General features: G+C 40.3%; 1 protein-coding gene across 2 annotated transcripts in view; it reads left to right on the plus strand.

Moving 5' to 3' along the window:
* The first annotated feature begins 1820 nt into the window (after positions 1-1820).
* The window catches only part of LOC121434777 (hepatocyte growth factor), a 65086-nt gene continuing 42900 nt past the window's right edge, over positions 1821-24006 (plus strand). Inside the window, exons 1-5 of one of the 2 annotated variants that reach the window (XM_041633749.1) lie at positions 1821-2015; positions 8777-8942; positions 13289-13401; positions 14858-14972; positions 20577-20704. In XM_041633749.1, the coding sequence (XP_041489683.1) occupies positions 1928-2015; positions 8777-8942; positions 13289-13401; positions 14858-14972; positions 20577-20704 (610 nt within the window). In that variant the 5' untranslated portion in view covers positions 1821-1927. Of the gene's footprint in view, positions 2016-8776; positions 8943-13288; positions 13402-14857; positions 14973-20561; positions 20705-24006 lie in introns of both variants that reach the window. The other variant, XM_041633748.1, reaches the window with a different exon arrangement.

Consider the following 24006-nt stretch of genomic DNA (forward strand, 5'->3'; position numbering starts at 1 on the left):
TTTGTTGACTCCCATGGGAGGTCTGATTCCATCTAAGTAGAGACTGAAGGAGTGAATGGGGAAGGGGTAGAAGGGAGTTGAAGGGAGGGATTGGGAGGAGAGTGGTTGGAATATAAAATAAATAAAAGATGATTAAAAATGTTTAAAAATAGAAAGAAGTAATGTATAATGTTATTTATTTCATCATGACAGTTATTCCTAATTAAAATCAGTATTTAAATGAAAAAAAAACACCAAAATCCCTCAAAGGAGTTCTCCTTCATGGCTAAATACCGCACAGCCTAGTTTCTTTCCTCCTTCCTTTCCCTTCCTCTCATCCTCCCTCCTCCTCACTCTTCCTATCTTTCTCATTCTTCATCCCCCTCTCTCTTTCCTGTCTCCCTTTCTCCAGTCTTTCACTCTCTCTTGTCTCTGCAGGTAGTTGTAGCTGTTCTGGAGGAGGGTGAAAAGAACTAACTGCCTTTGCTGATGGAGGTAGAGGAAGGCCATCCTGTTACTGACTCTCATTTTGCCCTTGGTTACCTCTGTAGGTCAGCAGGCTACTTTAGAGAGAGAGTCTCAGAGTCTCACATTCTGTTGGTGTTCCCATTCCCCGAAGAGGTACTACTTCCTATAGGTATCCACCTCAGAAATACACAGAGGGAGCTATTTTTCAAAACCCACGAGAAAGAAAGTGCTCTGTCGTCTGAAATGTCAGAGCAATCCCCCCACCCACCCCCGCCCCGTGTTGGTGATAAAAGGAGAAGTCTGCGCAATGATCTCACCAAAACGTGATACTCGGGGATCAGGGCCCCTCCACCACCCGCAAGTGCGTCCTCCCTCCCCCTCAGACTGTGTGATGTTGTGGGGGTGTGCAGGAGAAAAGAGGCGCAGACAGTATTTATGAATTAAAATAGCTCAAGGGATCACACGTGACAGACTGAGGGCACACAGAGTGGCAGGCATTCATATGTGACTGGGTACAAGCTCAGAAGGACGAGCATCTGTTTGCTTGTCAGGGACAAGCAATGGGCATGTCTACCCCTTAGACGCCTTAAGAGAAAGCATCACCAGATACATCAGAAAGGAGACCTTTGAAAAATGTATTTGGCATCCGTCTGTGGTGGTTTGGTGTAGCACATCTCCTGAGGAGAGCTGCCTGTCCTGAGCCCATTGGACGGGGGAGTTTTCTGGCCTGAGACCCTGGACGCTTTGCTTCTGCTGTTATTTAGTCTCAACCCTCAAGGCCACACCCTTTTTTTCCTGCCCTCTTTCTACCTGGGCTGTCCTAAGCTCAACCCCCTGGCTCCCTCCCTCTGCTGCCACTGTCTTTAAAACCCAGGGAACTGGGGTCAGTGTTCCATCCATGGGTCGCTCCAGCATTGCAAGTTTGCAGACTTGGGCGCTCGGGCTCATTTGGCAGAAGGGCTGCTCCGCTTTCTTCTCATGCAGCTTCCCCTTCCTCTTTTCCCAGATAGATATGTAAACACATGCATTTTCCTGTTCAAACGGGGCGAATTGCTGTTGTGCCTGTTCCTTGACTTAGCTATTGGGCTGAGCCTTGCTCCTCCCTTCTCCGCTCGGATAGGAGCCACAAGGATCTGGAGCTTGGGCTTCCAAATTGCAGCTGGCCTCGGGCCAGGTGACCTTTGCTTTGTAAGTTTCTTTGGGGGGGGGGCGGATGGAGTGCGTGGAAGGGGGAGCTGGGTTCTGTTGGGTGTTGGGGGGGGGGTAGTTGAGGAAAGGAAGGGGCTGGAAGAGAGTAAAGGGCTGTTGTTAAACAGTTTCTTACCGTAAGAGGGAGTTCAGACCTGGATCTTTCCAGTTAATCACACAACAAACTTAGCTCATCGCAATAAAAGCAGCTCAGAACCGACCGGCTCGCAACAGGATTCTCTCAGCCCGGCATCTCCTGCAGAGGGATCAGCCTGCTCGAACTGCAAGCGTGATGTGGGGGACCAAACTTCTGCCGGTCCTGTTGCTGCAGCATGTCCTCCTGCACCTCCTCCTGCTTCCTGTCACCATCCCCTACGCAGGTAAGTTTACTTCTGCTTCACGGAGGTGCTTGAACTCTCCTGCGGATCCGGCTCTTTCCTTCCAAGAAGCTCTCTACGCTGCTTCCAGCATCCTTTCTGAACTCCATGTGTGGTGCGGGGCTTCCTAACCCCTCATTATGCTTTCTTTTGGCATTCCTTTCTTTTTGAAAAACATGTAAAATGATAATTAGCATCCCTCAGCGATACCCCCACCCCCATGGAGCCCCAACTCATTTAGCCAAGCTGTCCGGAATTACGGGATAGGAATGAAGTGCTAACCCTGGCTGGAACTTTGCTGGTTTGGCCAAGTTTTTTTTTTTTTTTTTTTTTTTTTAAAAAAAAAACAATAAAAACGAAGACAGACTTTGGCTTGAAGAGGGGAGAGTGATAGTCCATCTAACCGGGGACCCACGATTTCCCCAAAGGAAAATTTCCTATAAGCGTCCCTCCAGTCAACCCCCAGCTCCAAATTATGACATTGCGCAGGTCTCCACTTGGAGGAGGTAGATTAAGCTCTGAGTACATGCATGTTATAAAAATGAAACAGAAAGCTTTTCCTTCCAAGCTCCTCTTCTCTCGGGTATGGATGATTGCCCTGGATGCTGCAGCGCGGGGAGGAACCACATCTGTGGCTTGTATGGATGCAGCAGAATTGTCCCTCTGTCTTCGCTTGGTTTGTAGGTTGGGGAGGAGACCCTTGGTCTCATTGAGATGGCCTGAGTATCTGGGGGGTCTCAAATGCTGGTAAAGGAGGTTTTCTCTTAGTAGCTAGAGTGGAGGACACATCTGTATCTATTGTGCCATTGCTGCAGTGGCTGCACGGGGGTGCCAGCAGGAGAAGCTGGGGAACTTTAGGGTAGGTGCAGGAAGATAAAGACTGTAGTGAGGGCCATACAGCAGCTAGGTGACCTTTTAAAAACAAGAGAACAAGGAAATGGCCTCATAATTTAAGATAAGTTAACTATGACATTTATCACACCTCTGATCTAGTATCTCAAGTAATATAAGAAGTAGCTAGTGCTAATAAAAATATTGAACCCACCTGTGTTTTTCTGCCTTGGGAAGGGACTCCTTTTCAAAGAAGACACCTTGGAAAGTGTCCTTTGAAAGGGTGTAGGCAAATATTCCTGAAGAAGTGGTGGAGAACTTAGAGAGGTGTCATACTAAGGTAGACCTTTAAGACATTGCTAGGTTGGGGTGTGTGTGTGTGTGTGTGTGTTAGAATTAATTTTGATCTTGGTCCAGTTTGTTGGTTTCACTTTTCAAAGGCTGAAATGTTGTTGCCCCGAAGTGTGGTTCCCTGAACTCAGCTAATGCAAGACCTCAGTTTGGAAAACTCAAACAGTAGATCGACCAAAGACAATGTCTATTCTTTTGGCGAGCATTACATGCTTTTGGCAGGAGGTAGACATTTGTAATTATATTTCACTTTGGCTAATGCTAAGATGACTTTGTTTCCTGAGTATAGAGAGAGCAGTCTGAGAGAGTACCAGCGGGCCAGGAGGGGGATGTTGGCAATTCCAGATATATGCTATGAATAATTCCTAAAGTGGGCGATACTAACATCGTCATCAAAAGAGGGCCCATCTTTGGTGTGTTTTCAGCTTTGTTTCCCCAGTCTCCTTGTTTGAAGTGACTTCCAAAACGGAAACAGATAGCTTTTTTTCCGGACATGTGATGAGAGTTTTGCTCAATGACTTTCCGTGTGACGTTGAATATTTACTGTGTAGTTGTTTCTTGAGTGGCTATTCCTCTGACAGCAAGCAGGTCCTCTAACATGCTGAGAGGCAGTCGTGAACAGAAGATGTCATGGAGATGCTTCTTAAAGAGGTTTCTTGAGAAATCTTTGGTGTGGATGATGCAAGCGGTTTTGATAGCTTATCTACTACATAGCATTCCCACCTCGTCCCTCACACTGAATACTGTAAGCATATGTGGAATACTCCATTTAAGAAATTAAACATTAAATGAGCACCTGTTGTTCAAGCATCTTAGGAAAGGCAAATGTGATCAGATGGGAGAGGAATTGTGTTTGTTGAGCTATAGTGCTAAGAAATGAAGCTAAAACTCACTTAGGCCTAACACCTGCATTCTTCAATCTATTTGACATGTAAAAAGCAGGGTTTGAACATCTTAAAAGTTATCTTTGTTAACTACGAACTGACCTAAAATTTCTGAATACTAAGTGAATGGAAAATGTAATTTTTCTCTTATACTAAAGCTCAACACTGCAATCAGTTCAAGCATACTTATGAAAAATCGTTTGGCTAAGTGAGAAAAAGGAACCAACATTAGCAAAAAGGAAAACAAAACATTTTATTTTTTGTATTAGAAAATGTTGATACAGTATAATGGAGAGTTCTTTACTTTAGTCTTCAAGCTTGGTTAAAGATGTTTGTCGTACCTAAGTCAAATATGAGAAGATGAGCTATAGCATGATGGGTACTGTGGTAGTATTGTTTCAGGAGTTGCCTGAATCCCAGAGGTAAGAAAGTGTAAGAGATGCTTCAGAAAGACTTACAGACAGCAAGGGAAGATCAATTCTAAGGGCTGGTATACTGCGTTCCTAGTGGGAGTATAGCCTGTGGTTGGAAAGGGAAGATGGGACAGTATGACAGCCTTGTATGTCATGTGAAACCAAGGGGTCTCAGTAGTGAACATCGGAGGGAGCACGTGAAAATTTTGCATGCACAGGACACAAATAGCTGCACTTCAATGTGGTTACTTTACTTACTCTGTAGAAGGGAGTTGCAGCCAGAGGGGGGCAGAGGCGAAGGAGATCAGGGCAGGACATCTATAATGAGGAGTCCCAGAAAGGAAGTAGAAAGAAGGGGAGACACCCATGCTTACCTTGAACACTCTATCCAGCAAGTCTTCAGGAGAAAGGTTATCACGTTGCTTCTCCGCCACCAGTACTCAGTCTAAGCTCTTGATTCTCACTGTCTTTATTTACCACGAGATTAGCTCCTCCAAAAAGGGGGAGCATATTGCTGCCAAAGAGTGAAGTCTGAGTCCTAGACAGTAACAGTGGAAAGTGTGACTTCTTTTTGTGATCCCTGTCTTTAGGAGTTAAAATTCTCTAAGCGCAGCCATTGCCCCCATCAATTCTTTGTACACTTTCATCTTAATGTTTTGCCAGTTCAAACTGTTAATCACTAATCATGTGGGTAGTTTTCTTCAGTTACGGGGAGCCAGGCTCCTGCTCTTTCCACACCCTGCAAATCCTTCCTTGGCCTGGCTTGCCTTTGAAGTCCACTGTTCTTCCACACAGAAGGAAATATATGAGGTACTGAGAGAAATGAGCTTTGGGTCCAGGGGCCGTGAGAGAAATGCATCTTTCTGTGTCTGCCTTCATATGCTTGACGCTGCTTTCTGTGTGCAGATTTCCACCAGGATCCTGGTGATCTCGGTTCTAAAACAGGGACTTCAGGTTGTGCAGGAAATGTACCTTCCAGAATATTTCCCTAAGCTGGGAAAAGAGAAAGGAGCAGAATTAAAAATACAGGAAAGCAGACATATTTGTAGGGCTCTCTTACCCTTTGATTTCACTTCAGTATTTTCTTTATGAACTTTAACAGACACGATCAAAAAATACTAGGTAAAATACCTGTTCCAAACGTATTTTGAGTCCCCACCCTCTCCAGGTTAAGCCTGGCTTTTTAATTGTTTTCAGTAAACCAAGCATCAGTTGCTACAGGCGGAAGAGGCAGTGAAATCTATTTTCAGCAAAGGAATTCCATTTTCAAATGCTGATTTTGAGTGACTTCTGTTTTGCCTTTTTTCTCTTATTGAAGAAGTAATTAATTTTATAGACGCAAGAAGTTAATGATGTATACGCACTTTGAACTTCATATTCTGGAATAATTAGTGAGTGATCTAGTCTAGAGACTGAGTTCTGAGGGGAAGTTCAGGTATTCCAGTTTCAGGGGACTCCTGGTATCTGGCTCTGATTGGTTCTTATTAGCACTGAAGCTCTGGGGCTGCTATACTACACAGTAAATCGAGATTATAGATTTACTTATTTTTCAGGACGCTTTTTGATCTGTAGTCAGGCAACCTCTCCTAGCAAGCCAGAGTAGCTGGTTTTATGAGGCAAATTCATGCACTGACACAGTTCAGTAGGACAACTGGGGGTCTCTAAAGTTAATCAGCGCCTCCTTTCCACAGATCAGTCTTCACTCTTTTATAGCGTTGGCCAGCGGCTCTGTTCGGATTGATAATTACTAAAATAAATGCCTTAGGAACTTAATGCTTATCAAAGCTATTTTGAAATTACTTTTGTGTTTTTAATACGCTTAGACACACACAAAAGCACATTGTACATAAGACCAATGCTATATTCTTAGTTGGCAAAATTCACATATATACATATATACCTATATATGTGTGTTATATATAGGTATAGTATATATGTGTATATATATGTGGTTAATTTTGACAAAAGCTATTTTTAAAACAAATATTGCTCAATGTAAGCTTCTACCACCTACAGGAAATGCTTAAACTTATAAGGAAACTTAAATTATCTTTATGGTATAAAATATTTAGGAGCACCAAAGAAGTAGTGAAATAAGGCCACAGAAAGAGAAACTCATGATGGAAAAATTATCTCTCATTAACAAGAGTCAATGATAGGAAGGTCAATCTGCCAGTATCATGACTTTCTTTGTTGTAAGAATAACAGTTGTGTCAGAAATTAAATGATAAAATTTCAAAAATAATACCAGAACTCCAAAAAACCCATTTCATTGCAATTTCTAATTGTATTCATAATATTTACTTAATGAATATAACTCAAACAGCTCTATTGATTCATTTAGCCTTTTTATTTATAGACTGAACAATCAGTATCTTAAAATTTCATGTAATTACACAAAGTCAATTGGCAAGTCAGTAAAAATTCCAGCTTCAGCTGCCTGTCAATGTTATGCAAGGAATTTTGACCCCAATTTCATGAAATAACATACTGATAGATTATTTGATTGACTTTATGTATCAAGGTTTTGTTTAAACAAAATCTCTGACATCATAGTCGTTATATCTTATAGCCCAAGGGACAACATCATTGCAAGGGTGAGTACCAGTCTGTTGGAGTCTGTGTTCTGGAGTTTTGCAAAGAACTCAGACCTTGGAGAAGTGCATGTTGACTTCAGGTTAGGATAGACATGAAGGAGCAGCATTTGCATCCTTAGCCAACCAACCGGTGCCAGTTGCTGCTGGCAAACGGGATGATGCTATGCTGGACACTGCACTCCGGGAGCCATCTCTCCAACTTTCCCGAACAGAAAGCTGCACCCTCCTTTCCTGACATACTTCCCAACATTTAAGGAGAAGGAATTCATTTCCTGTGGCAGCATCCAAGCTTCTCTTCAACTGATAGCTCTGAACCAAATCTCCAGGAAATGTTTACAAATCCCATGTCCCCATACATTCTTAGCAATTCTTAGATAAAGGATGGCTGTGTGGATGGTTCCGGGTGCTAGCTTTGAAGCTGGGCCTCTGCGTTTCCAGTCTGAGGTCTTTGAAGTGCTCAGTTCATTTCTCCCTATGTCTTTACTCACCTCCCGCTAAAAATGAGTGTATTAAACTGCCATTGTCTTAAGGGCTATTAAATAAGCGGATGTGCACATGTGCATGATCCCACACTTGTTTTGCAATTGCTGTGGTCTAATAGATGATTGGTGCAAATGAGTTTGGACAATATTATAATGGGGTACTTTGGGGAAATTAAGAATGAAGCAATAAGCCTGGCGGTAGTGGTGCATGCCTTTAATCCCAGAACTGTGGAGGAAGAGGCAGGTGGATTTCTGTGAGTTCAAGGCCAGCCTGGACTACAGAGGGAGTTCCAGGACAGGCACCAAAGCTACACAGAGAAACCCTGTCTTGAAAAGCAAGCAAACAAACAAACAAACAAAAAAGAATGAAGGAATAAGTTCTTATTATTTTCAAATTATACATAAATTTAAGATCTTTATGAATTGTTGGTTCTTTTTTTTCAGGTTTATAGTAAGTTTCATGCTCTCTAGAGGTCTTGCCCCTTCATGAAGAAAATTGGTATCGCTACATTAAAGGATAAAACTTGACAGACATTTGATTTACAGTGTTTGGATTGCTCTCAATACAAATTGTTTCATGAAATTGAGAAATAGTGTCCCAAACACGGAATACATTCTTTTTGCACAAAACTAAGAAGAGAGGGGCTAACATACGTATAGTATAGTATGAAGCACTTAAAGAACAAGTCAGAAGAATTTGTCCAGTGCAAAGTTTTTAGTGAGAAGTTTCTCACGTGCCTTTGGAGAGATTTACCTAGTTAGCAGTGTGGCTTCTATAAGGAACCACTGAGAGGAGAATGAACAGTTTAATTACAAAGCATCCATGTGCCTCTGGCAACTATGTTTTATTCTGTGTTGTCTGGAGAACATCATCTCTTTAGGGTGAGCTTTGTCCCAATTTTGAAATAATTATTCTTTAAAGTTGTTTATTCTTTGGGGTGAACTTTGTCCTAATTTTTCAATGCATCCTTCATTTGAAAGGATGTAGATTAGTGGATTTATATAGCAGCTATCTGTTTTTACATAATTATAGTGTTCTTCTCTCTTTCTCCTACACATCCTCATCCAACTCTGTCCGACCCCTAGAGGTATGCTATGTTGTTCTACAAAATCATTATTTTGAAGACGTTCCTTAAGACATTTCCCCCTCTATAAATATTAAAAACCTTTCTTTCATGTTGAACTATTTAATTTTTGCATTAATAGAAGGACAGAAGAAAAGAAGAAATACACTACATGAATTCAAAAAGTCAGCAAAGACTACTCTTACCAAGGAAGATCCATTATTGAAGATTAAAACCAAAAAAATGAACTCAGCAGATGAGTGTGCCAACAGATGTATCAGGAATAAGGGACTTCCGTTCACTTGCAAGTAAGCCTCTTCATTTTCTTTATTGAGTAATTTTCAAATAAAGTAAGTATGTAATAATCATATTATCTCTTCCTTTTTGCTAGTCAATGCAATGGGTCCTTTAGAGTAAGTTTGAGCCTAGCTTTAACTCATTACAATAGCAGACCGAGCTCTCAGCCGATGGAAACCGAATGAGCATGCGCGGCTCTGAAAACTGCCTTTCAAAGTAAACAGTTGCATTGGCTATGAACTTTGTACAATTAACTTGGAGCTAAAATTCAACTGGACTGAATTTTATCTCTCTTTATTTTTATTTTATTGTGTGTCTTGTTTTCTTCCGTAGCAGAACACTGCAAGGATTTTCTGGGTAGGAACTGGGCAACAGCCAAAATTTCCTGCAACTTCTATCATCTCTGTAGGGATTTCAATAAAAAGTGTTGATAGACTCATATAAACCTAGAGCGACTGGTGTCAGCAGCACAGACTGCTTCAAAGAAGTTGGGGAGGTGATGATAAAGCTATGGCGGAGAGGGGTGGAGCCATTCCGAGGCTCAAGTGGCTTCAAGTAAAGAGGGTCTTATCTTTTGACAGCTCCCATCTCACTAAGAATTCCCATTGCCTTGCCAGTGATCTCCAAGGCGAAAGCTTACAACCTTGAAATAACACGGTGAAAATTTCATCTGAAATGGCAGTAAGAACATTGATTTCCTAAGCGAGGTCTAGTGGTGCACTCTTAGAATCCCCAAATGAGGAAGTTGGTCATTTCAAGTTCAAGATTAGCCTGGGTTACAAAGGCACACAAACACACACACACACACACACACACACACACACACACCATACTTAAAAATCTGTTTTGTTGGTTTATTTTCTAGTATCCCTTAAAAAAACACTGGGTGCTGAAGAGATGGTTTGGTGGTTAAGGATACTTGCTACTTTTGCAGAGGACCTGGTTGGTTCCTAGAACCCATATAAGAGACTTCCCTAACCCCCCCCTCTACCCGACACCTGTACCAGTTCCAGGGTATCTGATGTCCTGTACTGGCCTCCAGAGACATCTGCACACATGTGGTACACATTAATTCCCTTGAGCACATTCATATAATCTGATAATAAATAAATCATTAACAAGAGATGATGTAGCTGGGATGTAGCTCAGTGTTGGTGAGCCTTCTTGGAATGCATTTTATAGATGGTATTAAATATGATATTTTTGAAGGCATTCTATGAATGTTCAATTCTTGCATATTCTGCATTTTGACAGTGGCATTTTATGAGAATACAGAATTCAGTGGTTTCATGTGAGCGGTTTCCATTTAGTGTTCGCTGTCTCAGAGAAATGAGGATTATGGGCCTGTAGGGCGGGACATGGTCACAGAAGGTCTTCAGCAGACTTGGGCAGAGGAAAGACTATCTCTTCTGTGTTTTCAAAGCCAGCTGCCACTCCCAGGAAGACATTTCCTGGCAACCACAGTGGGAACTGGATTTGTAAACTTGTCCCTAGGATAACTGGGTTTCAGGCTGACTTTTGTGTATAAGCCTTGAGATTGGGGAAAATGAAGCAGGAAAGATTACTCTCAGTCAGTGTTCAAGCTGCATGAATGGATGGAGATGTTTTATTGGCAACTGGGCTGGCATTGGGTCGTCTCTCCTCAGAGTTGCAATGTAGGGGAAAAGCAATAGAAGAAGCACATTTCGTTGTGAATATTTAATGGAGAGCTTGAAGATAAGGATGAGGTAAATTTAGAGAAAAATTCATCGCCGGGAATGTCATGGTCCCACACACTTCACATAAAGGAATACCATAAAGAGCCTATGCTGTTATAATCGGAGAAAGGAAAGGGTCTATACATTGGAAATCAAAACAACTTTTCTGACTGAAATTACCTTAAAAAATATCTAAAGTATTTTGTGGTATTTATCAATTTGTTTTAGTTAATACTTTTAGTAAGCAATGTGAAAAGCAGCATATTAGCTGCAGGAATAATGGGACACACGTCTTCCATAAGAGTATGAATTAAATTGTATTGTCTAATGTTAATAGTTTTGAAATAAAATGTGTATGATAAACCTTTTATGGGAGTATTGACTTAGAAACATAGCACCTTATAGTTAGATGTCCATTCTATTTAGTAAATTTCACATTTTATGGCTCCCCAAACAAGGATATTATATGACAGTTTCCAAACATTTCACTCAGATTCTTCTTTTTTAAGACACTATTTGGGCTTGGTGACTTGCCTAATAGTTTTTTCCTCAAGAATTTCTTGTATGGTTAGAATATATCTCAGTCACGTCCAGTCCCCAGTGCTTCCAACTCTTCTCAGGCTTCCCAATACATCTTGCTCTAAAATTCATTTCCTTTTTTTTTTTTTTTAAAAAAAGTGCCCACTGAAAGACACTTAAGGAAATTGTAAACATCCTTAGTCATCAGAGAAATGCAAATCAAAACAACTCTGAGGTTCCATCTTACACCTGTAAGAATGGCCATGATCAAAACACCGATGACAGCTTGTGCTGGAGAGGATGTGGAGTAAAGGGTACACTCCTGCATTGCTAGTGGGACTGCAAACTGGTGTAGCCCCTTTAGATATCAGTATGGTGATTTCTCAGAAAATTAGGAAACAACCTTCCTCAAGACCCAGCAATACCACTTTTGGGAATATATCCAAAGGATGCTCAATCGTGCCATAAGGACGTGTGCTCAACTATGTTCATGGCAGCACTGTTTGTCATAGCCAAAATTTGGAAACAACCTTGACCAAAGAATGGATAAGTAAAATGTGATGCATTTACACAATGGAGTACTACACAGCGGAAAAAAAAATGACATCTTAAAATTTGCAGGCAAATGGATGGAGCTAGAAAATATCATTTTGAGTGAGGTCACCCTGACTCAGAAAGACAATTATCATATGTACTCACTTATAAGTGGCTTTTAAACATAAAGCAAAGAAAATCAGCCTATAAATCACAATCCCAGAGAACCTAGACTAGAATAAGGACTCTAAGAGAGACAGACATGGATCTAATCTACATGGGAAGTAGAAAAAGACAAGATCGTCTAAGTAAATTGGGAACATGGGGACCTTGGGAGAGGGTTGTAGGGGAGGGGAGCAGAGAAAAATGTAGAGCCCCATAAAAATCAATTTTAAAAAGTGCCCACTGAGTTCAATTCGTGGTACTTATCTGTGCATGACTTTGCATCGTCCAGTGAAGCATAGGTAATCTACTAGTGGCCACACCCCTGAAAGAAAAGTGACCCTTTCTCCCTTAGCAGCCATCAGCTGGCCATAGCTCTTCAGGAGCCAATCATCATTCCATGCTGGAATTTTCAACTGGCTTGGTCTTGTGTGGGCAGCAAGAGCTGCTGTGAATTGCTATGTGGAACGGCCAGGTTATGTTCAGGGGTGGCATTATTTCACAGTACACCTCCCCATCTCTCAGCTCTTACATTCTTTCTTCCCCCTTCTCTAGAATGTTCTTTGAGCTGTGAGGGGGCCAGGTTCCTACAGTTACTGTTCTCAGTACTTCAGCGGTTAAAAAGTCTGTGCATTAAGCACTGCCTACTTTGATAAGAAACTTCCTTGACCGAGTGTAAGAGCAGCACAAAGCTATCTGTTCCAGGAGCCTGGGGACTCAGCCTAATGCAGCTAATCATTCTAGCTTTTTTATTGCAAGACTGAGGGGGAAATCTAAATCTCTCTCCATGCTAGGACATGAATTCTACTGACCTATATTCCTAGCTATTTTATATATTTTGTTTTGTTTTGAGCCAGGGTCTTGCAAAACTGTTCATGTCTGCCTTGAACTTACTCTGTAGTCTATATAGGCTTTCAATATATTTCTCCAATCTCAGCATCCCTGTAGCTGGACGAGGGCTACATCATCAGGCCCAGGGGATGTGTTATTTTAAGAAAATATTTGTATATTATAAGCTTTGCATGCTAATGATGATACGCAAATGCAATCACTTGCATATAACTAAAACCTTCTAACTAACTGGACACTTACAAAACTATTAAAAGTCTTCAGAAATCATCTAGGTAGTTGTTGTATGCAATTTTGGGACCTTCAGTTTTTCTACAAGTCATTGTGATTAAATTCAAAACTTTCCACATAGTGTTGATCTGGTTTTCTAATTGATACCTAAAAAACCGTTGTTTTGTCCTTCCTGTTTGTTCCATCAAAATTAGGAACACACACACACACACACACACACACACACGCACACACCACTGTATTTTAATACGCAATAATGCCCCATTCTGTATGTCCTCCTTGGTAAACCATGTGCCCATTAAGAACGAAAACCAGAACTGTTGAATTGTGCTATTCTTTTTTTTTCACTCAGCTGTCTTTTTCAGGGCCTTTGTTTTTGATAAGACAAAAAAACGATGCCACTGGTTCCCTTTCAATAGTATGTCAAGTGGAGTGAAGAAGGGATTTGGCCATGAGTTTGACCTCTATGAAAACAAAGGTAATGGCCTTCTTTCTAAGCACTACATGACAAAATGAAGGGTAATCTCTACACTTGCATTTTCTCGCCACTAGGTCTTCCCTGCTGGTGTCCTGGTCAGGTTCTGATCTGTGACTCAGTCAGTTGCTGATTAAGGCAGAAGAACCTGGTGCCTTGACTATGATTGTTGGGACACCGCGTTAGACGGAAGGCTGTACTTCCCAGATTTCCCTTAATTATCTCTCTTCCTCCTTAGCTTGTTTTTTCTACATTCATTTTCTGATGTGTGATTTAGGTTATGAGATCAGCATACCCTATATTGTGGCAAATTTTAAGATTAAGGTAGTATTTTCAATTATAACAACTTTGTGTGGCTCATCATAATGGTGGTTGGCACAAAGATTTGGGGGAAATAGGTTGAGTTCATGTATGCATGCTTTAAAATTATTTAATTGAACAATTGAAATTGTTAATTTGTCTATTATGTGAAATTATATATGATATAATATGTAAATATTTCCACTGTTTAAAAGCAAAAATATACCAATGTGGTAACTATAGAATATTAGATATGCTTTTAACAGGTTAAATATTTCATCATGTGAAATAAAAATTATTAATTGAACTTCTGAAATGATCCTTATTTTATTAATTTTTTGTAAGAATCTATTATAGCCTTGAATTAGAATATTGATGCCAAATATAGACACCTCTATGCCAACTTACTGGATCTTTAAGCAAAAGCCAATAGTAAGAAACAGAACAATTTTTACATATCCCAATAATTTTACATATCTGAAGTCTGATTTGTCACCAAACAGGAAGTCCCTCTATTCAGTCTTCCTCCAGTTGACTAGCTGCAAATCTTCTTGTCTAAAGCTCACATGCTCCTGTTTAGAATTCAGTTCCCTGTGCTAGAAGCTGGTGTTCTTTAAAAATGCAGAATGATAATTGACCAGCGTAGTCATTTCACGCCGCCACCCAAATACACACACAGAGAGGTAATAGCAACCACGAAACCAAACAAACGCACACGACTTTGCTGAGCTAGGAAAGACAGATCAGTTTCACGTTCTTACATTTTATTTCAGAATTTAAACTAGATTCTGGAAGTCACCTAAGTTTTGTTTTTAATATTTTCTTAGGTGTATTTATTCATCAAGCCACAGTGGTCTACCCAGCGGAGTTTGTAAACTCATTCAATTAAAGGATGAAGAATAATCTCTGTGGTTAGCTTCTATTATACACTCAAAATTAAAACATGACTGCTTGACTTGCTTGCTTTGCTTTGCTCTGAAATGTTCTACTTTTAAAACACTAGTACCAGCTTTACGCAAGACTTTTCAGTGTCGTTGGAAACGGTTTGCATCAGTCAATGACTCACGTGCATAAGTGGATTCTTATTTTTCCTCTCCAGCGAGCACAGCATGTGCTTCACAGAGTTCTAAACGTTTTTCCCCTCTCTGTTAATCAATAGACTATATCAGAAACTGCATCATTGGCAAAGGAAGCAGCTACAAGGGGACAGTATCCATCACCAAGAGTGGCATCAAATGTCAGCCTTGGGGTTCCATGATCCCCCATGAGCACAGGTAAGAACAGCATGGGGAAAAGAGGAAGCAAGCTTGTCTGTTTGCAAGTGAACAGTTAGTTACTCGTTAGTCCTCTGGATCGTACAGCCTGCCACCACCGCTCAGTCAGTTTGCTGACCTGCACAAGGCCAAAACTTACACAGATTATTATTGAGCCATCAAAAGATTCACAGATTTATTATTTAAATATGGCCTAGCATTTTTTTTTTAACCGCAGTGTCTCAATTTGTTATTGAAAATGATTCTCTCTGCTTTTTGCCTTTGAGAGGGTACTTTGAATTCATGGGAATCCATGATTTAGACCTCACAAAAGGTGTGTTTAAACCTTGGTAGAGCTCGGCTTTGGCTGCGTGTTAAAATGACTCACTGCAAACCTTGGAATGTCCCACTACCAAAGTTACAAACAGATCGACTGAACTAGATCCTTCAGAGTAGGGGTGGCGATAATGGTCCTTGATTGGTTCTGAAGGGCACACGACACTGGAGCCCCTTAGTCAAAGCTCTCTTGCCACAGATTAACTGGCTTGCTGGTCCTATGCCACCTGTTGCTGAAGTCATGAGAATCTTATGTGTAGATTACATATCTACACTGAAGAGAACTTTATTCACTGTAGCAGAAGAAAAGTATTTGAAGATCAATATTCATAGGCTTATGAGATTTTGATCATCATGGAGGAAAAACATCAACATTTTACATGCACCAGAGAATCAAATGTCCAGACCTATTTCATAAATAGTCTCAATAATAAATAGTTTGAAACAGTTCTATCTGGTTAGAAACTTCAGCCGAGGCTTAAATTTACCACGTTAGACAGTTAACTCGGTAGACAGTTAACCTGATTTTTTCGTTTATTACTTAGACAAATAACACAGCACATGGCTTTATGTTCCTAGTTACGTACTACAAACATATCCCAAACAGTCTAGTGTTTTCAAGGCAGTTTCACAGGAAACCCAGAATATGCAGCAACCTTCCAGCATGAGATCGTGAGTCTCCCTGTAGTATGTGCTTTCTGACTTGTCTGTAATAGCAAAATGTGATTCCTTTCCCTTGATGAATACACATTTCAATCCTTTCTACATCAAAACTTTTTATGCATTTTACATAACAACCACAGTTCCCTCTCTCTCTTCTGCTCCTCCCTACCTCTCCCTCCACCTCCCATCCACTCCTCAGATAGGGTAGGGCCTCCCACGGGGAGGCAACAAAACCTAGGATTTCAAGTAGAGGCAGTACCAAGCCCCTCTCCTCTGTATCAAGGCTGACCGTGGTATACCACCGTAGGGAGTGGACTCCAAAAATCCAGTTCACGCACCAGGGATAAAGCTTGGTCCCACTGCCAGAGGCCCCACAAAAAGACCAAGCCACAGAACTGCCACCCACATTCAAAGTGCATAGTTTAGTCCCAGTCAGACTCCCCAGTTGTCAGCCGAGAGTCCGTGAGCTCCCACTAGCTCAGGTCAGCTGTCTCTGTGGGTTTCCCCATCATGATCTTGACCCCACCTTGCTCATATAATTATTCTTCCCTGTCTTCACCTGGACTCCAGTCTGATTACAAGGGAAGGCCAGTTCAGGCACCTTCTCCCCTATTGCTAGGAGTCATCCTTTTGGATTCCTGGGTGTTTCCCTAGCCCCAGGTTTCTCCCTAACCCCATAAGGGCTCCCTCTACCAAGGTATCTCTTTCATTGCTCTCCCTCTCCGTCCCTCCCCCAAACTGACCCATCCGGTTCCCCCATGTTCTTATCCCCATTCCCCTCCATCTTACCCCCAACCTTCCAGTTCGTTTCTACTTTTAAAAAGCATATGCTTCCAAGATTGATTTTGTTTTGGCAAACATATATGAGTTAACCAACTGAAGTATAATATAAAAGTTAGGTTGTCCAATGCGGTAATGAAACCTTGGGACTTTGCCTGACAAACCCTAGCTAGTGACTCTCCAAGTTGATCAAGTCGGTAGTAGTATTTCAATAATAGGAAACGACGATTTTCCGAAGTAATTTACAACAATTTTAAAAGAATGCCTCTAAAACATGATATTGCCTCTAGATCAGAAATAATACAATGAATTTTGTTCTGCCTTATTATAGGTGTGCATACTGAAGAAAACTCATGGGTTGATGGTTAGACCAAACTTTTCACTAGCAAAGAAATCCGATCAAAATCAATCCAACCTTAGACCAGGAGAGTTCTAGACTCAGTCGAGGTTTTATTTTAACCCGAATTCTCTATGATTGTCATTCTCTGCTCCAGGAGTAAATGTGAAATGAATCTCTCTGAGAACTGACTTTCCTATCCAAGTAGATATTGTGCCAAGGAACATAGGCATCTTATATATTATCCAAATCCCCTTTTGTTTAAGGAAAACAATACTTAATTTTCATCAATTAGCAGTTTTGGGGGGCTAGCTTCATGATAGCTTAACTCTGTAAAATGAGGTGGTAACTAAAGTCTAATTTAAAAAAGAAATATGTTTTTGCCTAGCAGAGTGATTTATTGTTGACTTTCTAAACTGAAATATTTTACAAATGGCTTAATGGAAAGATGATGATAGATGTTGAAATTAGTACAAAAGCTTCACAGAGAGTCAGGTGACCTGATATCTACATCTATATCCATCACTGGCTTCCTAGCATTCATTAATGAAGCAGATGATAGAATAGATCAAGTTTTCGATGAACACAGTTTATATTAAAAAGCAAAAAAAAAAAAAAAAGAGGGAGGCTAGCACCCAGAAGACCTAGTTTATGGTTTAGAGTATATTTGGACATAACCCAGTTTTAAATATTTCTTCACTTATCTCTCTTAAACTTTGCTAACAGCAAGGACAGAGATAAAAATAGTATCTGTGTGAGTACCAGCTCGGTACAGACCCCACAGGCTGGCACAGGCCTTTAGTGTGACGAGTTCTCATAAACATTTGTCTAATGAACACCTATAAGTGAAAGAGCGGGTGAGGCTTCATACCCTGGCCAAGTGTGGGATGTTGAGGATGATCAGCCTGAACACCTTGTGACACAGAAGAAAGCCAGCTAGCTTGGGGGAAGGTCAAAATCACCAAATAAAGAAATGAGAAGCTCTTTAACCTCTATGACCCAAAGAGGAATTTGATGTCAATTGACTCATAATTATAAAAACAAGAACATCTTTTCTCTTCATTTTCTGACTTTAACTCCAGTGAGAATTTTTTTCTTCTTTTGGCCGTGTTCCTCGCCCGTCCCCTTCTCTCTTTCCCTCCACCCATCCTCCAGCTACTTTCTACTTTTAAAAGAACACTTTCTAAAATCTCTTCCTTCTTTGGTTAAACCGGGCAATTTTATTTTACGATTTGAAACTTTTTTCCTTCAATTGAAAACAGATATTTTTTTCTTACACAGTGCATCCTGATTATGGAATACCCTTCTCTCAGTTCTTCCCCACCTCTCCTCCCAGGCAGATCCTCCCCACCTCCTCTCATCCAGTTCTCTGAAATCACTAGTGTCTTCAGTATGATATTGTTCTCTTGACAAACCTGTAATTAAATAAATCATTGTCTGGGGAGCATCATTCCCACACCAACCAGGTGATAAGAATGTATGATACGGCGATGGCTCATAACTAATATTACCACTGCCTTTTCCTAATGTAAATTTACAATAGACTTTTCTTAAGTAAATGTAGTTGATAAGTTACTTCATCAAATATACGAAGTGAAAATCAGTTTTATTTCTGATAGAGAGGTATTTTGTTATAAATTTACTATGAAAATTTGGAGAAGTGCTAATCAATGAAAGAAAATATATTTCAGGCAATATTACAAACACAGGACACAGACACAAAATTCTAGAATGACAGGACTACAACTGAGAAAAGATAAATGGTTTACTTTTCAAAATCGATTCTTGTGAAGGCTTTAAAATTATAATCACCTTTAAATGCACTATAACTTCCATCAGTCACATGACCTAATGTCTTATTTCTATTTCCTTTATTTAAAATGCTGGCGAAGTAAGGATATGAGCACTTTAGGGAGCTACACCTTGCAATTGCTTAATTCTTACAATGCTAGTTTGGTTCCTTGCCTATGTTTAGTAATGTCTTAGATTGGCTATTTAATTTTTGAGCACCAGTTTATGTCTTTGGAAGGCCTGACAGTGGCATTCCTTCATGCTCAGACAAAACTTCCTATTGTGAAATGTTGCTTGGAATAGGATGCACGCCAGTAATCATTCTGTGGTATAACATCTTTATTTTTAAAACGATTTCTCTCACTTTCCTTTTTGCTTAGTACATAATAACTTTAAATGTAGTGACTGATCTTTCAATTCATGTCGCAGACCAGCCCTGGATAATCAGCCTATCTGCTTCCCAACTATCATGTCGCTGGATAGAAAACTCATTTGGATCATATTTAATGTGAGACTTAGATCTTTATAGCTTGTATTCATGCACAGAAGTGAGGTCAATAAACGTAGAGACATCTTTTAGCAAAAGCCCAGTTAACTACTAAACTTGTGACTGGGTTGAAATGTTTTTACTGGCATTGCCTATTGAAGAATGGTCTTCTGTTGTGATGCTTTGTAGTGAACAAGTAAGGATTCACTACTGTAAGCATTACATACAGAGACTGCTTTCTCCTTTTCTCTTGCTGGAGTATACTCCTGGGTCACAGACTACCACTAGATCTTTAGATATTTTTGGTGAAGCTATTACATTGATCTCAATATATCCAATGACTAAAACTGAGAACACCAAATCTCAATCTCAGCCATTGTTTTCAAACCTTTGGAAGAGAATAATCCATTGGCTTCCTTGTTACGGCACTGACAATGAGTTGGGTCTCTTAATTATTGGTGTCATTTGTCAAGTGTCTCATCATCTCCTTGAAGTTCTCAAAGCAGCCATATGAGATCTAAGTTCTTATAAGTGCTGGGTTCTTAGTGAATTACTGAGCAAATGGTTCAGAGGGGTGAAATTATTTGCTGGGATCTCACAGTTGTTATGAGAAAGAGTTGAAAATGGTACCTGGGCTTATTTTGATACTGGATTCTTGGCTCATGCTATGTCATCAATCTTTTCCTCAACTGTGAAGAAACAAGGTGTGTTTGTGCGTATGTGTGTGTGTGCATGCGTGTGTGTGTGTGTGTGCATGCGTGTGTGTGTGTGTGTGAGTGAGTGATTTCCCTCCTGAGGAAAGCAATATATAAGCAAATGATGACCCTAGATAAGCAGTGTAAGGTGAGGTCTAGAAGTCAACTGCAGAGATGTGGCTTAAGTTTTTCTAAGTCAGAGAAATTGTTACCTGTGATTTGGAGTGTTGAAATTGTATTTTATAAAACATGATTATATTTCAGAATATTTGGGCTTGAGGAAATTCAGAGGCTAGGAGTCACTGATTTGATGTGGGATACAGATAGTTCAGTTAGGTAAATTTTGATGAAATTCAAGTATTTAAGCATATTGGAAATAGCAAAATTAAAGTACATGCTAAATTACATGAGTAGATGTTGCTCTACTTTTGGGGAAAGTATACCCAGTAACTAGTATAATTAATAGGCCCACACTAATGTTGCATGCTCTTATACTGTGATGATTATCATTTTAAAACTAGCTTTTTGCCTTCGAGCTATCGCGATAAAGACCTACAGGAAAACTACTGTCGAAATCCTCGAGGGGAAGAAGGGGGACCCTGGTGTTTCACAAGCAATCCAGAGGTACGCTACGAAGTCTGTGACATTCCTCAGTGTTCAGAAGGTAAATGAACCTGAATACCACGTGGGGCACTACCTGCCCCCCGTGTATAGAACTGTAATTCACCTTAAAGATTAACAGCAATGAATCAGTTACAATGAATACGCTGTTCATTCAAGTGCAAGCATAGATAGTAATGGGAGCGTTTTCTCACAACATATCACAAACTTGGCGTCAGCAGATTCATGCAAGGTAACAGCGCCAGTTACCAATGTGAATTGCAACACCAGCCTGGAATAATCTTCTGTGAAAAGGAACAGTGGGCATTTACTTGTTCACGGAAGCTCGCCTACCTCTAATTCTGCTACCATGGACCCCCTGAGAGGGCCTAGAATCTAGGCCCACCTTTGGGGGTCGTGTATCAGATAGTATTTACGTGATGATTCATAACAGTAGCAAAGTGACAGTTATGATGTGGCAGCAAAATAATTTTGTGGTTCGGGGTCGCCACACCATGGGGAACTGTGTTAAAAGGTTGCGGCATTAGGAAGGTTGAGAACCACTGCCCTAGATAAAACTGTCTTTGATTGATAGTCTTGGTGCTGTCCATCCAGCCCCTGTTTCTGAAGAAATGTGGTTAAGGCTGTTTTGAAGCCACACAGCCCAGACTGGATAGATTCAAGAGATGACATGCTGGGGTTCCCCTAAACTCAAATTTCCAATTTATTTTGGGGGTGACTGCAACCACGCATAAGGCATGTCTGCAACTCAGTGCCATTCAAAACAGTGTTTGAAAAGATCAAACTGGGGTCCCACGCTGCCTGGAAGGCGATCACCTTAGCCACTTCCTGCACTGTGTTCTCACTGTGAACATGTTCTGTATTCCCTTTTGCACTGGAAAGCTGGGTGGCCAGCAAGACGGTACAGAGATCATTTGAGCATTGTGTACGGTTTCATTTCTCTCAGTCATCTGACTACAGGATTAATTGGGTTTTTCAGTTCTGACAAAGCTCCTATGATTTCACAAATCCAGACGAAACATGAATTAAATCATTTTCAGATTTATTAGGATTTTGAAGTACTTGGGGAATGGAAGAGACCTCTGGAATTCTGTCTGTTTTTATAGTAGGATGTCATACCTGTTTATTAATGCAGTATTTTCTATATCCTCCATGAATATCTATTCTATATTATGTTGCTATTTATCACGGAAGCAAAGGTGTTGTTAGCTCACTGTCATGGAGAAGGAGAATATGTTTGTCATTGGTTAAGTTGCAGCGCTCGAGTTCATGTGCTAGACAGTGTGTCTCTGTAACCTGCTCCTCTCCATCCCTTGTCATACTCTGTTCCCTCAACATCTTCATTGTTTCCTTTCCTTTTAAAAATAATAAACGCATCTGTGATAACATTATGAATAAGTCTGTTTTGTACGAATAAGTCTGCAATGCATTCTGGTCTCTAAATTACACATGAAAGAACATAAATCTCTAGGCTTAGGGAAATCTCCGCAAGCATAATTTTCTGAGATTGAGAATCAATGGCAAGTACATTTACTGCTTTCGTTTGGTCTGAGAAAGTATTTCAGAGGGCAGGTAGTTTGGTCCAAACTTTGTACAGCCTAACTCCCGCATTCCCTTCCTAGTTCTTATTGGGATATGATTTTCGTTCCTCGTTCCCCTTTTGCAAACACATTGACATTTATTCTCAGGGGTGATGGCAAATATAAGTGCTAGAAAAGAAGTATTTTAAAACACTCTTATTTTTAGCTATGCTTAGGAGGAAATTCCTTAACATCCTTCAGCAGTTTGAGGTCATGAAACATCTCTTAGAGGAGACCATCGTCCACTGGTGTGGAAGACGTGTGTTGTCATTCACGATGTCACAGAGCGTGCAGATAAGTGCTTTCTGGAGGTCTGATAACAGCGGAACCGACCTCTAGAAGTGAGTGCACACCTGCCCTATTGACTAAACATGCTCAGGCATCATGAGTTGAACTGGGAGATTTTAAATTCAAGCTAAAGTGAGCTAAGTTCTATGTGGATTTTAATGAAGAAAAATTCAAAATAAGCAGTTTTGTCCATACACCCATGGACCATAGAACTACTCATAAAAAGGGTATTAAACATGTAAAACTGACGTACATATGATGTGACTAGAAACACGAAGGAGAACTCTCAAAATCCACTGAACTTAGACGATATGATGAACTGGCTGTCTGTTATTAGGTTTCATTTATTAAGTGGTAAGTGGCAAAGATTGCCTCATTACGAATGAGTTAGTAATTATCAAGTAGCTTTATAATTTTATTATTTGAAATAATAAGATCCTATGATCATATTTTCTTCTGTAGTTTTTAAAAGAGGGACTACTTGGACCTCTAAGAGGGCCTGTTCATTTTTTACCCCCACAATGGCTTTGCCTCCTACAACTTAACATTAGTTTTCTAACTTATACCTAATTAATTTATTAAGTATTACCACCATTTACTGCTTATTTGTTCCTGTATATGTTATTAATTTTATCTATACTTTAACACCCAAGAAAAACTTGTCTCCGAAAGCTATTCCCTCAAACACATAGAAGTTTCGATCCTATCACACGGTGGGGGTCCTGCTGCCGGCAACATCAGGGTCTTCTGAGACCCTATCACTGCTACCCAGTCCAACCCTGCTCACCAAGGGCTTGACAGTGAAGGAGAACTGAAGGTGGCTTTTATGCAATTTAATGTGGAGGCACATTAATCTCCCACATTCGTTCTGGAAAGTAGTCGTGTCTTGTAGTCACGAATTTCATCTGTGTAGCAACTTTTTCCTAATGCTGTTAAACTCGAAGTCGGAAAATATTTTATAATAATTCCCATAGGAATGCTTCCAAGAAAATAGTTCTATTCCATTTTAGAATTGGCAGATATATCATTACAAGCTGCAGACACAGTTTTGAGCGGTACATTGCAATGGGAATAGGTAATCTACTTCTCACTGAATGCAAAGGAACAGGCGACAAGAACAGTGCCATTTTCATTGAAAATATCAGAGCTTAACATCCTTTAAAAAACGGAGAGCACTAGATAAATTTGTTCCATTCAAATGAAAGCTGAACTACTACTAGCTGTAACCTATGTGAAGCATTTTGGTGTGGATGACAGCGTCTAAACTGAACACCCTTCTTTGTGACGAAACCCTCCTTCACAGTTCCGGTGCCTATTGACTGTATCCTGCGCAATCTTTGAAACACAGGCAAGGAGCAGAATTGGCCCTTTGTCTTAATTCATGAATTATCCTATAGGAAAAGAAAGTAGATGGACACTCCAATACATGGATCATATATTCAGACAGTTAACAGTGACTGTCCCATTATGTTATTAA

Source organism: Microtus oregoni, unplaced genomic scaffold (genome assembly GCF_018167655.1).
Source record: "Microtus oregoni isolate MIOR12 unplaced genomic scaffold, Mior012 000044F_ref0000062, whole genome shotgun sequence".
NCBI classification, from domain to species: Eukaryota; Metazoa; Chordata; class Mammalia; order Rodentia; family Cricetidae; genus Microtus; species Microtus oregoni.